We start from the raw sequence: 14864 nt of genomic DNA on the forward strand, positions 1-14864 counted from the left end.
GTAGGTATACAAATAGGGCTGAAGTGGTTTATGTAGACATATGTTTTATAATAGGCTATTATAATTTATTTTTTAAGTTTTCAAATACTTGTAGTGGAGTAAAAGTACAATAGAAGTAGAAGAAGTAAAACTAAGTATTGGAAATTGGAAATACTCAAGTAAAGTTCAAATATCTCAAAATTGTTCTTAAGTGTAAATGATCTTAGTTACTTTAGACCACTGCTAACTGGGGTGGTGCTGATGGAGGCGGGGCCACTACATTTCCACACACACACTCCAGGGAGACACATTTGTGTATGGGTAACAGGAAGAGTGGGAACTAAGGAAGAGTGGGCACCAAGGCAGAGTGGGCACCACAATGCAAAACTGGCTCCAATTTGTTCAAAAAAGTAAAAATATGTTCCCCCGTCAATTGAGACTTGAATTCATGTATTGGTTTTTTTGTTTTGTTTTTGTCGCATTCCTAAGCCAATAATTTGATGACGAAAGCAGTCACAAAGGAGACTTTTGTGTCTCCATAGGAAACCACTGCTGGTCACCACATGTTTGCAGAGGAATGCGACAAAACCCCAACAATATCCATGAATACAAGTCTCCATGGGGTCAGTAATCGATAGAAAAAAATACATTTTGGGGGTGAACTATCCCTTTAAGTTATTTAAAGTATAGGCCTACATGAACGCGATCTAATATTTCTGCAATTGCTACAAAACAGGTAGGCCTACATCCAATCATTTTGGACATATGAAGCTGAAGGGTAAATTTAAGTCTGATAATGATGTACTGTGTGCTTTTTCAAATCATGCATAGTACTTTACATTACTTAAGACCATTTTTCAAAACTTTTATATTTGAACCTTTTTGGACAAGATAGTACATTTTACACCAATGTGTCCACTTTTTCTTAGTGCCCAGTTGCCCAACCTTCTTGAATGATGCATTTGAATGATAACTGTTAATAATATTAACAGTCATCATTCAAACATCAAGAGAAAGGGGGGCATGTGGACCCTCGGCCTGCCCTCCAGTTGCTCACGTATTAAGTCAACCAAAGAATACCATTTTTGGACAGGATCTCCTCGCTGGTCATGTAGGAATGCACTCAGGACACTACAGTAGCTGGAGCACTCAAAACAAAATGATCAGGTTACTACTGAACCTCCTCACACCTAGGACTCACCTGACCTATGCTCATTATGGTAGGGTGGGATGGCTCAGAGTAGAGGACACGACAGAGTACAGCAACTGTTCAAAAATACTCAAGGGATCAGTGCTCTCTGACTATACTTCAAAAGGGTGAGTAACACCCACAGGCACAACACCAGATAAGAGGGAGCTCCACTGATCTGATTCCCCACCCATTTGGTACAAGCATATAGGCCGGGAGGGATTCATTCTACCATTATGCTACCAAAGCCATCGAAAAGTGTGACTCCCTACTAATACTTACCCTCCTTCAAAGCCGTCATAAAAGAGTACCTGTCTGCAACTTGAAACCGGAGATAGACAAGACAATATTTATCTGTGGAACCGAACTAAATGTAATGGCTCAATCCTACAATTCTAAGTGCTTGTGAGGGTGTGCTGGTGGGGGTTCCCAAGTATAAATATGATTTTTTTTTTAGAAGAAAAAAAACCCACAATGGATAATTATTGAACCTTTTATTTAGTTTATAAATAGCATCTTATACACATCGTAAGCCTCCTGGATGGAAGACAACATAAAGGCATCAAGGTATTGTTTCATGACATCTAAAAGTCCTTCATAACCACCCACACAAAACCATCACCACCATCATACCAACAACATCCATAACACCTGCCTTTCTAATTAGATGGTTAAGTAATAGGACAATTTAATAAGTCAAATGGTTTCAAAGATTAGCAATAGAATGTAGGAATATGGAGCATATATAAGGCAGTAATAAAAGTTCCAAGGATGACTGCACAGTATGTACAATACACCAACAATTCCGTTTATAATTTGCAGAGTAGGCTCTGTGCATTACTGTAGTCCCAGGCAAAGATGGTTGATTTAGACTAGTAACGATAAGACTAAAGGACAATAGGTTACATGCACAGCAGACATTATGGAGAAATGAAGGCTCTGTTCCATTCTGGTCGAACAGAGTCAAGGTGCTGATATTGTGCATGTTGGCTCACTGGAAAACACTCTGCTACACCAGTGGGTCTCAAAGTGTGGTCTAGGGACCCTCATGGTTCCTTGAGGGGGTTCCAAATAACCCCTTAAAAAGGTCTGTAACTCTGAGTGTACAAATGGAACCAAATGGACCATTTGGTTCCATATGTACGCTCCCAAGAGCTATGGGCTTCCTTGAAATAAAAGGTTTGAGAACCACTGTGCTACATTAAATGGAACAGAGCCTTCATTAGCGCTTCAAATCTGCTGCCAATCAAACACAGCTGGAGGAAAAGCAAAGGAAAGTAACCTTGACTAAGAAACGTTTTGTTTTGCCAGCTGGCAGCGTCAGTTACGCAGTATACGCACAGAGCCTATTATAATGCTGCTGTCGAGGCAGAAACCATTTATCTCCATATTGTGCGTCTAAAGTAGCAGATCTGCTATACTTTCTCCCATTGAATTTGAATCCTGAAAAGTAACAGTTTTGGACATATGAGGTTTCCACCTGACAGAGACTATAAACAAAACACATTTAACTCTTATACATCTAGTTTCATTGGGCAACAAATATCTCTTCTTTATGGAGTGTCAGTTCAATTATACCCTTTAAATTCACTTGTCCCACATTAAAGAAAAAAAAAAAAAACATTGTCTTGAAGCGAGAAAAACTACAACATCCTCTTTCAATAATCAATCTAATAGTTTGTTGCATTACGGCAAAAGTATAGGTCCTATAATTCATTTTAATTAATGGTGTATTGTTAAGATTATCACACAGCCCAACAAAAATCAGGGATGGAGAATGAACAACTTAATCTCTTCTAATCTCTTCAACACAGCAGTAAACAATTCAAAACTCCCTAAAGACGGTAAAAGGAATTATTCTGATAAATATCTACACCAACGTTACTTCTGAAGCTGGTGGTTACCTAGGTATAAAAATGTATTAAATAAACGTGTCAAGTTTTCCAAATTTCCAAGGTATGTCGTATCACAACTTAAACCGTTGTCATGTAAAAAGCGTTATTTAGACCATAAACTGCATCAATCCAACTAACCCAAAGAAAGCATTTTACATAAGCTGGGCATCATAAGGCCATAATAATAAAATAAAATAAAATTAAGTGCTCTCCCCTCCTAAAAGTGCATTTAAGGATTACCAACATTCTTATAACGTAAAACTGGATAAACGGACTGAAAGAAATAGGCAAGCCTCAAATAATCATGTGGGCTGATGACATACATCATCCACTAACCTGCATTAATTTAAACTATAGCACACATTACAAACTAACCATCTTTCACAATACTCTACTTTTCTTAGCAAGCGTGAGGCAAACTTACAAACTAGAATATAAAGTAATTAAAAAATTATATTAATAATAATAAATTCCAACACCAAGTATTTCATCAGTTCAACTCTTAAGAGTTCCTGTCCGTGTAACTTGGATTTAAAACAAAAGTTTGGGCCATTCAAAGCGGAGCGCATTTTGGTCAAATTATGTATATGAGCAATATGACCAAACGTGTGTGAACTTGAGAACTTCACTTCAGTGGCAGTCTCACTCATTTTAAAACGTTATATATACACTCCATCACGCGCCAGTGTCACTTGCCAGCAAGAGAAGTTCTTGTAGGCAAGAGACCCCATTGCAGTGTTGCCAGGTCTGCTTATTATAAGCAACTTTGGGCTTGTTTTCTTCTGTAAAGTTGCTTGTAAATATTGGTGGCTGCAACCACAGATATAAAAAGCTAGATACCTCGTCCACCCACTGCAGTTGATTGGAGCAACCCGTCTCGCCTTGGTGGGCTCAAAAGAGTCAGTGTCGAGGGCAGGCTGCCACTCAAAAACACTACTGGCCAATCACAACGCGTCTTTTCCGGGACTTTTCCATTCAAACCTGCCCACCGACCTTACGCACACAGAAGAATTCCAAGCCTGTCAATCAAAAATGCCCACCAAGGCGAGACGGGTACCAGAGAGCCGGAAGAGGCGTCTACCTTTTTATGTCTGTGGCTGCAACTAGCTATTGGGGGGGGCTCGCTTTCAAAGTGTAGTTGCTTATTCTTTTTTATTTATTTATTTGGATTTAGTTTTTCCAAGATTTCTTTTAGAAAATAGCATAACTATAAGCTCACAGTGAGCTTGTAGATCTGCTATTTACAAAAAGCTGATACTGTGTACTGTACACGTTTAAAGTGCTTTTGGTCTAGGTGGCTTCTCTTGGGCTTGTTGTCACAAACTAGGTTGCTTATTTCTCTTGCAAAATCTGGCAACACTGCCCCATTGCACTACGGAGTATAAATTCTTAAAAATCGCACATGTGCAGGTGAGCGGTGCAAACACAACACACATGCATATCTCCTTGTATGGGCCGTTCTATCCGTGACGCCAGTTACTTTATGTGTATGAGCGCGGATCTCCATACAGTACATGGAGATCCGTACTAATACATTTTGGCTATCCATACATCCGTACTAATAGACACAAAGTGAAAATGTAGGAGCTTGTTTGCACCGCTCAAAAAACATAAGGAAAGCCGGTGAATGTTTTTGCGTAAACAAGCCAACATGCTGTGCGCATGCGTTTTCTAAGCTCATGTTAGTGACATCTTGAGCATTCATAGTTCTGTCATGCGATTGTTTGTCAAGTGATTACGTTTCAAACTGACATTTGCCTCCTTTGCAAATCAAGAGGAAAATACAGAGGAAAAAGGCGCGGCGGCTAATGAGACTTTAACTTTAGATATATAAGACATATTGTTGAGGGCAACTCTTTACATTACATTTACAAATTAATCACTAAAGCGTGAACTAACCTTTAACGTTATGCATCTTTAGCACTCAATAAATCAACTCGTTACTATCAAGCCCTCATTAATAACCAAGTACACTTGTCAAGGCATTAATGTTGCACTCTGGCAACATTACTCAATGTGCTAAAAAAGGTATTCTTAACTTCACAAAAAGCTGTGAATGGCTGTGTAAATGGCACATAACAGATATGATCAATATGTACACAGAGCCTAGCAAGCAACGACTTCCACAAGAACAATACAAAAGTGTGCTGCAGAACAAACGAGCAAACATGAGACGAACGCACAATTACTGCATCTGCGGTACGTAAGGCTGCTGCAAGTCTCCATGGCTACGATAAACACAAACCACCCGTTGACCCAGTAGGAGCAGTGGTTCTCAAGGTGGGGTCGGGGACCCCCAGGGGGTCCTTGAGTGGGTTCCAGGGGGTCCCCAGCTAAATTATTGACAGTTAGGGACCAAATGGATGCCTTACAGGTATGCAACTCCGAAAAAGTGAACCCAATGGACCCGTAAAGGAGTTATTTGGCGGTTCTTGAAATGTTACAGGTTTGAGAAACTTTGCAATAGTGTGAAGGCCAAACCACGTGATAATCTGAGGGCCAGATAATTACATCAGCAAAACATACATACCCATTACATGTAGATATTATTTGGCCAAATCTTTCAAAAATAATAAGCGGTGGCTTCACGTTTTCTGTAGATAAAATGCAAAGAAGCCAGGCACACAAACAATTTGACCTGACTATTATTTTGCCCTTGTAACTAAATTCAAACAGTGAGCAAATGGCACGGGGAAAAAAACCCTGTTATAAACTGCAATTTGCTCATAAATGTATGTAACCTTTATTCTAACCAAGGAGAAATCACATTGAGGTTGGAGACCTCATTTTCAAGTGACTCCTGGCCAAGATGAGGCTTAATTATTCCTCATTCTAAATATAAATATTCTGAATGATAAGCCGAGCCCTACTACTAAATCCACACTTTTTCTTTTGTCCTGTATAAATCCATTAAACCAGTTGCTGGCAAAGAATTATAGGAATGAAAGACAAATTAAGAATGAGAAAGCAGAAGATTATTTGGAACCAAGACGCATTGTCATTGTCTCTGAAAGAAAAAAGTAACTTTGGCTTTGGAGAAAATACAATTAACGCTGCAAAGGAACAGAGTTTTTTTCTTCTCTTTTTCAAGTAAGTTTGTTAAACGGTTTGCGGGTTCTCCAAAAAAAAATCTCTTCTCCAATTAGCAATGGCGTCTGTCTGTCTGTCTGTCCACACATTCTGACAGGATGTCCGCTTTAGGAAGCAGTGAGTTCTTGTTAGGTGTACAACGTTCAAAGTTTCGTAAAACCCGCCGAGGGAATTTAAGAGATACCGCCCATTCAAAACGACGATCCCCCCCCCCCCCCCCCCCCTGTTTGTCACGGAAGATTCCCACCGAAGAACGTGCGATGGCGCTTGCTTGCGAGACGTAAAAAGCTTTGGCAACGTGTCGGTTAAGTTTAGTCTGCCGGTAAGACTAGAAGAGCAGACAGGAGAGAGCCAGTAGTGGTGTGAGGTACTGGGGGGCTGCAGTGCTGAAGGCCTTTGCGGGAGGCTGGACGGTGGAGGGGGGTTACTTGACCTTCTGAGCCCAGTTCAGGTCGTCGGAGCGGGGCTTCTCTCCGCTCACGCTCTGGATCAGGTCCTCCAGGGTCCTCCAGAAGCCCAGCCTCTCCAGGGGGTAGTTCAGCCAACCTGGCAACGCAAAACACACGCACACACACAGTCAATATTATCAGCTCAAGTCACTCCTTTTTTTTATCCCATGATTTTGTAAACATTTTTTCACGCGGAGTCAATTATCTAATGTAATCATGGGTGCTGCTCTCCCTCTGCAAAACCTGGGGAGAGCAACGTACTGACCTCATGCTTCCTTCTATGCATGAGGATTCCAAGCCGCTTCTTTTCACTCAACATGTTATTCCAACCAGTTCCTTTCCCCTCCATCAGGCAGTGCCCCGGCTGGCCAGGGGAGGCATTAGGGAGAACATTCAAACTCCACACAGAAAGGCCCCTTTGCCAACCCCACCTAGGGTATGGGCACTGATGACGTGGAGGAGAGAACACGCCCCCAAAAGGGAATCGAACCCAGGACCTTCTTCTAGCTATGGGGCTGTTAAGTCTGACATCATTTTGTAGGCAGAGGAGAACTTTTGGGGCCAAAAGGCCCCAGCGCCTGTGAATCTTTTTACTAGTTTTACTATTTACAAATTTTTCTTCTCTTTGTTCTTGAAAGGAAAGTGGTAGAATTATACTTTAGTCGTTATTTTTGTCTCGGATCTGTTGAAATAGTGAGGGACAGATATTGATAATAAATCTGCTTGGAGGTCTGACTACAAAATGATGTCACGGCTTAAAAGCCCCATGAGGCGATGATGGCGCAACCGACAGCGGCACCGTGCCCCAAACTCAATCTCCCACGGTCCTTTGGGAGATGACGTCATCAGGAAGTGAATATCCTCTGCTGGCTTCAAGGCAATGCTCGGCAATAAAATAGCTTTATCTCGGAATCTATCTCCAGATCGCGTCGATCGCCGTGAAACGCTTTTTTTCACCGGCCCGTATGTGATGGACAGTCGCGGTAACAATTTTTGAGTGATGCAGGGGAGACGTGGTGGATGTACCTGTAGTGATGCAGAAGTAGGTCTCGTGCGGGGACACGTGGTGCACGCGGTGGTGCTTGCGAGGCAGGATAATGTGGAGGTCCTGGAGCAGGACCACCCAGCGAGGCAGGCCGAAGTAGGTGTGGGACCACTTGTGGATCTGGTTGGTCAGCGTCACGAAGATGGCCAGGGCGAACAGGTAGCAGTACCATGAGTAGTTATGGTAAACCTCCGCTAGAAATGTGCAAAACAGATAAAAGAAAGGTATTTAAACCCAAAAATGAGTCCATGGAGATTTCTGTATTTTTTGTTGCATTCCTGAGCCAATAATTTGATGATCGATCAATAGAAGACTCAGTAGACTCTTTGCGTCTTTGATTCTCCTAGTAGAATCATGAATCTCTCAGTCGAGAGGATTCAGATTTCAGATTTGAGATGCAGCCAGCATCTCATTTTCAAAAGGGACCCATAAAAACATGAAAAACTAAAGAACATGAACAGCAGACATAAACAAATACAAGACAAGAATACAAATACATTCTTACACAGATAGCTTGCTCACCCTCTCCCACCCCATCACCCACCACATTATCAGCTGATGAGCAATAGAAGAGGCACAGGTAAAGTCAATTTAGGCCCTTATTACACGGAGGCGCTGCCGATCTCATTTTGGATTCGTTTTCAAAATGAGATCGCCTTTACACCTCGCATTGGCTCATATTGTCTGCATTTACACGGAACGCACCATGTAATGCAAAATGCTGTAGTTCATATGCCCGGCCTACAGGTGGCACTGGAAAACCAGTAAAAAGAAGAGAATGCGCATGCGCTCAAACCAGTGACTTCCTTCACTTCCTGCCTCTCTCTTCCGTCTCCTCTGATAGCTTTTCATTCACAACGTAAACACCAGAAGAATGGCAGCATCCGCGAGCGCTGGTAAAAAGGCTACATTTGTGTGGACTGACGAGGAGTCAGAGCTACTCCTTCATGTTACACTAGATTATAAAACGAAGAAACTGCAGGAGAATGTCGACTGGGAGTCCTGCCTGACCAAATACAACGACATATTGGTGGACTTTGAGGCGCGGTATTCACAGTTTGTTGACAACAACAAATTTCCCCATGAAGTCGGCGCCATCAACAAGGACAAGTTAACAGCCAAACTAAAGGCCGTCCGAACGAAATTCAGGGGTGCGGTGGACACAGGGAAAAGGAGTGGACATGGGCGTGTGGTGTGCCTATATTTCGAACTGTGTTCCGAGATTTGGGGTGGATCGCCTGCCACGAGCGCTATGGCCGAGGGGTTCGAAACGGAGGACTTGGAATCATCTCCAACGGGACCACCTTCACCACACTCCCAAAACGAACCCAACGAAAGTCAGCCAGCTGATGACACGGCCAACCGCACAAATCATCGCAGGGATATGCTCCAGGTAATAACATGTGTAACCTTAAAGCTAACGTGCTTCCTCTGGGCAACTGACTTTCCCCCTTGGGACAATAATTAGGTATCTATCTATCAACTACAGGCTACAGGCTCAACTCAATGCGACATGCTGTGAGCTTGTAGATCAGCTGTTTTGTACAAAAAGTGTAGCCCACAATATTCCCATAATCGCCTGGTGACATGCTTAAAAGCAGGTTATATAAATGATTAAAAGTAATGGTTTTATGGATTACTATAAGACATAACATGGTTTCATACTTGGCAATAATTCTGTATTGATTTCAAGTTAGATTTTGATTTCTAGTAAGCTGTTCAAATGTATTCTCTATGCAAAACTAGCTGTGTCTGCATGGAATACACATTGCACCCCCCACGCGTGCCTCCCCCACACCCAGGTTAAACAAAAGCAGCCCCTTTCCAGGTGTCATCTGTGATTATAATTTGCATTGTTTCAGAAAGACAGTACAGACAGGAAGGAGACAAGACAGTCATCTTCCTTTTTGTGTGCTAAATCAAAGATCAGGATGACAAAAGTAATAACATTTTTCTGTTTTTATTTTCTAGGCATCGCTGACCGGCCACAGAACCAACAGGTTGAGGAGAAGTCTTCCAGCTGAACATTTCATGGCTGAAGACCTCAAAATGAAGCAGAAGATGTTGGACTTCATGGCGGACTCAGCCAGGCGCAGCGAGGAAGCAGCAGACAGACGCAGTGAGGAAGCATCCAGACGCAGTGCAGCAACCATGGACATTATAGTGGGCAGTATTCAGGAAACTTTAGCCCTGATGAAGCGGTTAATTGACCAACCTCGCACTGTACACCCGCACGGTAACAGCAGTGGATATGGACAGTCCCAGTTCATGCCTGGCCAGTACCCTGGCCAGTACCCTGACCAGTACCCCGACCAGTACGCTACACCCCACAGGCGCTCATTATTCTTTGCCGGCGACCCACATCCCTCCAGATCCCATACACCCTCACCAACATTCATGAGCCCCCATCCACCAGCACCAGCCCAAATCACCCCACAGCGGCGAACCCCCTCCCCATTCGAAGCAATTGAAGATGCTTGAAGCACAGCTTCACCTCACAGCGTTCCCCATTGCTTTTGCACAAGATTGTAGTATAATACACACATTAGCACATTATACCCTTTTTTCCCCTTTTTCTCATGCACAATAACCATGCACAATAACCAATGTCCTTACGCCTGTTGCTATGCTCAGACACTTTATTGTATATTTTACTGTTTTTATTTGATTATTTTTCTTTCTTACGTGCATCTGTCAAAGACAGTTCAGGTGGCAGTGCGTTTATTTTGCACACGTGTTATTTGTGGTGCCTTATTTTTTACATCTAGACCTCAGGACTTTTTGGAGTGTGTAGTATATTGTAACATTTTTATATTGTAACATTTTTTGTATATTTTAACTGACTACATATATTTTAAACTGACTACCTCTTGCTTTTGTTATATTGTTGACGTGCACTGCACTCTGGACATTTTTTTTGTAAGTGATTGATAAATAAAGTTTGATTTGATCAATAACAACTTGTAGATCTGCCCTTTTTCAAGTAATTGTATTTCAACAAATAACAGATGTATATTATTTTGCAAATTTTACTCAAGTTAATCAATGCAGATTTGTATCAATAATTTTACCATTGAGAGTAGTTATAATTGGGGATCTTTGAAATTAAAATGGTTGGGTAATCACTCCTGGAGCCTTAAAAATATATTCTCTTATGGGGGGTCCCTGGCTTATCTTCTCTAATGGGGCTGCATGAGTTTGCGAACCACTGACTTACATGATTTCGATGAACACAATAACTGATCAATAAGAGAACGTTTAGCTGCACTGGTTTGAAGAGCAGCTTATTCCAGCATCAATGCATGCATCAGATGATCTATGGACTATTTTCTTACGATAAACATTAACTAAAGCCTATAACATGATATAATAATAGACCCTTACAAGACTGTAACTGACAGAGTACAAATGGAACCAAATGGACCCGTTTGGGTTCATTCATTTAGTATATTGATGCCAATGCTTGATATGTTTTATTCTTAACATTTCAACAGTGTCAAATTATTTATATTGTGGTTTTGCTACCTATATATATATATATATATATAAAACAAAAACAAAAAATATATATATATATATATATATATATAAAATATATTTTATATATATATATATATATATATATATATATATATATATATATATACTTTTCCCAACACTGCAATCTAGCCATCTGAGTACATTCTATGCACTTTATACACAAATAAAAAAACAAGGTTCAAAGTTCAAGGTGGTACTTTATTTTCACGTTTTGTACAGATACATAAATGGGTTCACTTTTAAGAATGACTTTTTGGCAGCTTTTCCAAAAGTATCAAATCCCTGGACCATTATACTACAGTATCAAAGTATAAAAAATTGAAGATCTACAAGCTTGACATGCAGCGTGAAGTGACACATTTTGAGCAATGAGCATGTAGACATATCAAATCAAAATAAAAAATATTCAGACATTTTCCACACAAAAAAGACGTGAAGGACATAAAGGCTCAGAGCATCTTCAAAGGTACTCGTGCAACAGCGTGGTATATTACAAAAGAAGTTCAGCTTTTCAGTCCTTAAGGGTCAAGGTACTCAGCGAGAACCCTCCTCACTCTCTTGCCCTCGGCCTCATTGGTATCAGTAGTATAACGATTGCACTCTGTGGCAGGCTGTCTGTTCCGTTCTGCTTCCAAGGCTGCCAACGAGACCTCCTCCGTAGCCTCCTTGTTGGCCACACAAAAATTGTGGAGGACAAAGCAGGAGTAAATGACATAGGGCAGGTCATCCATGTTTATGTCCATAGCCCTTCGTAGCGCGCCAAATTTTGCCTTGAGCTGACCAAAAGCGCACTCAATGACCATACGTCCCCGACACAATGATAGTCCAAAGTACTGCTCCCGAGGTGAGCTACCACCTAGTGCATAGTCCTTCATCAGGTAAGGCAGCAGTGGGTAGGCAGGATCACCCAGAAGATAGACTGGTATAGGCAACTCGTCCTCTACAAGCCGTTTTTTCATAGCAGGAATCCTGCCACTCTTCAAGTCTTTGTTTATCTGGGAATTGGCAAAAACACGTGCATCATGCACACTCCCTGGCCACTTTACCACAACATCAATGAATCTGTACTTGTAATCACAGGTGGCTTGTACATTAAGGGAATATCTGCTTTTCCTGTTGATGTAATCCGTCGAGTTGGCTCGAGGCGCCTGCACGTCTATGTGGGTGCCGTCGACAGCTCCCAAACATTGCGGCATGCCATGCGCACGTTCGAAACCAGCAACCAGATCCTCCACCTCGCGCTCAGTACATGGTTTTTTGATGTACTTTGGTCCTAGGTGTGTGGCGATAGCTCTGCAGGTCTCCCGTATAATGACCGATGCAGTCGGTCGGGACACGCCGAAGGAGTTAGCCGTCTTTAGTATCCTTCCCTCATCGTTCAGGTAATACAAAGTCATTGCAACCCTCTTCAGTGGATCAATCGGTGCCCGCATATTTGTAGTTTCCTTTTCGATATGCGGTCGTAGTTCTTCGCACAAGGCGACGAGAGAGGCCCTGGACATGCGGAAATTCACCCTCCATTCACGTTCTCCAACAACACCATTGACAAAATTGTCCCAGAAATCGCTGGTCCTGCCTGGAACCACCCAACACTCCCTTCTCGTTGCTTTTCTCGTTCTTCTCCGGGGTGGGTTTGTCATGTCTAGAAATTTTAGAAATCGTTGGTGACGCAAGTGTCCTTTTCGTCGGTGTTCTTCTTCTTGGAGCAGTCGGTGTCGCTCTTGGAGCAATAATTGTTGGCTTAAAAGTTGTAGCAAAAACTGTAGCTGCTGGCACAAGAACGCTAGCACTCCGACCTCCATTGCTACTGTAGTGTTGCTACTGTAGTGTTGTTGTTGTTGTTGTGGTGTGTGTGAGCAACTAGTGGGCTGGACCCTTCATGGAGCAGGGGAGGAGGAGCAGGGGAGGGGGTGTTATGACATCATCGCACTCTCCCTCGCCGATTTCCTTTATTACACAGCTGCGTATTTGATGCGAAAACGCACTTTTCCACTTTCAGACCCGAATTCAAAAAAGTGTCGGATTAGGTCATAAAAACGCGTCTCCGTGTGTCAAAATGGCCGTTTTACTACTAAAAACTACCTGGTAATAAGAAATTCGTCTCCGTGTAAGAGCCCTCTTAGAAACACATATACAAGTTTATTCAAGATGTGAACATAGGGAAGTCTTGAAGCGACCGAGGGATGAAATGGATCTAAGAGATAGAGGAAGATCATTACAATCAGATGGAGCTTTATAGCAGAATGACCTTCGTCCAACCTCCTTAGTGATTTTTGGTAGATCAAAGTAAGGGTGGATATGATGAGGTAGACTGAACCAAATACTGTTTCAGGTAGGTAGGGCAATTAAAGTGAATGCAGTAAAAATGAAGAGAAGCCAATGTAATTGCCTTCTTGATTTGGGCTGCAGCCAATTGAGCGAGTTGTACTGTACATGAGGCAGTGATGAGTGATTCGACTAAGAAATGGGCAGTCGAATCAGACTCCCTCGAGCGATTAGTCGACTATTCGACTAATCGAGGTCAGGCCTATTACCTTATGCATTTCTATTAACAATGGATACATTGTAAAAGTAATGAAAAATGCAGTGCATTGTGTTTGCGGTCTCACCAGGGGAGAGGACCATGAATTTGAAGGCCATGTGTGCCAGAGGTACGATGGTCAACATGCAGTTGTCGCCGTTGGTCTCGATGAAGTCGTGGCGAGTGATGGCCGTGGGGTCGATGTGATGCTCCCTGAACGGTCTGATGAAGGCCTGGACAGGGGGGACACGTTGCAATGTTTACAACAAGGGTTCATATTTTAGATTGTAATTAGAAAAAAGAAAAGATGAGTGTTTAACTGTTTTCATTTACTGCTTTCTATCGTTTTAGCTATTTTAATTATTTTTATTTCAGTGGGTGGGGGCATGTGTATTGTGTACAATGTTAAATATGTCTTTTTAGACACAATAAGCCCATTCCCAAGATGCAAGTCATTTTTCATGGTCAGATGTGTTAATGTATGAGGCCGCGGAGCCTCATCTGAAAATATGTTCATAGTGCAGCACGAAGTGACATGCTATGAGCTTGTATATCTGCTATTTTTGAATAGCCAAAGTATAAAATAATGGTGGTTAAAATGATTGGGATGCTATATTAACTACTTTTGCTGGAATTACAATGTTTTGGTAGCTGTACAACCAACCAGTTGAAGAAATTGCAGGTTGATAGTAAATTCAGCCATACTCACCTTCACAAAATTACAAATAAAAGGTTAGAGCTTTTATGAATTATCAGAGATCATTAGGATTTTCTAGAAGATTGAACATGCATTCTATTGCTAGTTTGACCACTTCAAATACTCTTTCATCTTAAAAAAATCACACCTGTGTGAAGTGGAGCTGTGTGTGTGTGTGTGTGTGTGTGTGTGTGTGTGTGTGTGTGTGTGTGTGTGTGGATCATGTGTACCGATTTTTGTGACATTTGAAGAAAATATGTAGGAAAAGGAGCAAAAAGTGTGTTTTGGAGAAAATTCAAGATGGCGGAAAATCTATCATGGCGCAAATGGGCGTGGCCTATATGGGGAGATGCGTCATGACCCAAGCAGGGTTCCTGCACCATTTTAAAAGCAAAATTTAAGACTTTTTAAGACCTTTTTAAGACCTCAACAAATGTAATTTAAGACCCAAATCGCCCT

The 14864-nt window shown here is 41.8% G+C and overlaps 2 protein-coding genes across 2 annotated transcripts in view; one reads left to right on the forward strand and one right to left on the reverse strand.

Annotated features, from left to right (window-relative positions):
* Positions 1-14864, reverse strand: part of peds1 (plasmanylethanolamine desaturase 1) — a 33040-nt gene that overhangs the window by 10634 nt on the left and 7542 nt on the right. The window contains exons 4-5 of the mRNA XM_080734213.1: positions 13797-13941; positions 7629-7841 (exon numbers count right to left, since the gene is read on the reverse strand). Of these exons, the coding sequence (XP_080590339.1) occupies positions 7629-7841; positions 13797-13941 (358 nt within the window). The remainder of the gene's footprint in view (positions 1-7628; positions 7842-13796; positions 13942-14864) is intronic.
* LOC308291749 (uncharacterized protein) lies at positions 8522-10662 on the forward strand (the record flags this gene model as incomplete). The annotated part of the gene is made up of 2 exons (XM_080733877.1): positions 8522-9040; positions 9619-10662. 2 exons carry the CDS (start codon positions 8522-8524, stop codon positions 10126-10128), a joined length of 1029 nt encoding a protein of 342 aa, XP_080590003.1. The 3' UTR covers positions 10129-10662.

Source organism: Nannobrachium achirus, assembly GCF_963921795.1.
Source record: "Nannobrachium achirus genome assembly, chromosome: 9".
Classification (NCBI taxonomy): Eukaryota; Metazoa; Chordata; class Actinopteri; order Myctophiformes; family Myctophidae; genus Nannobrachium; species Nannobrachium achirus.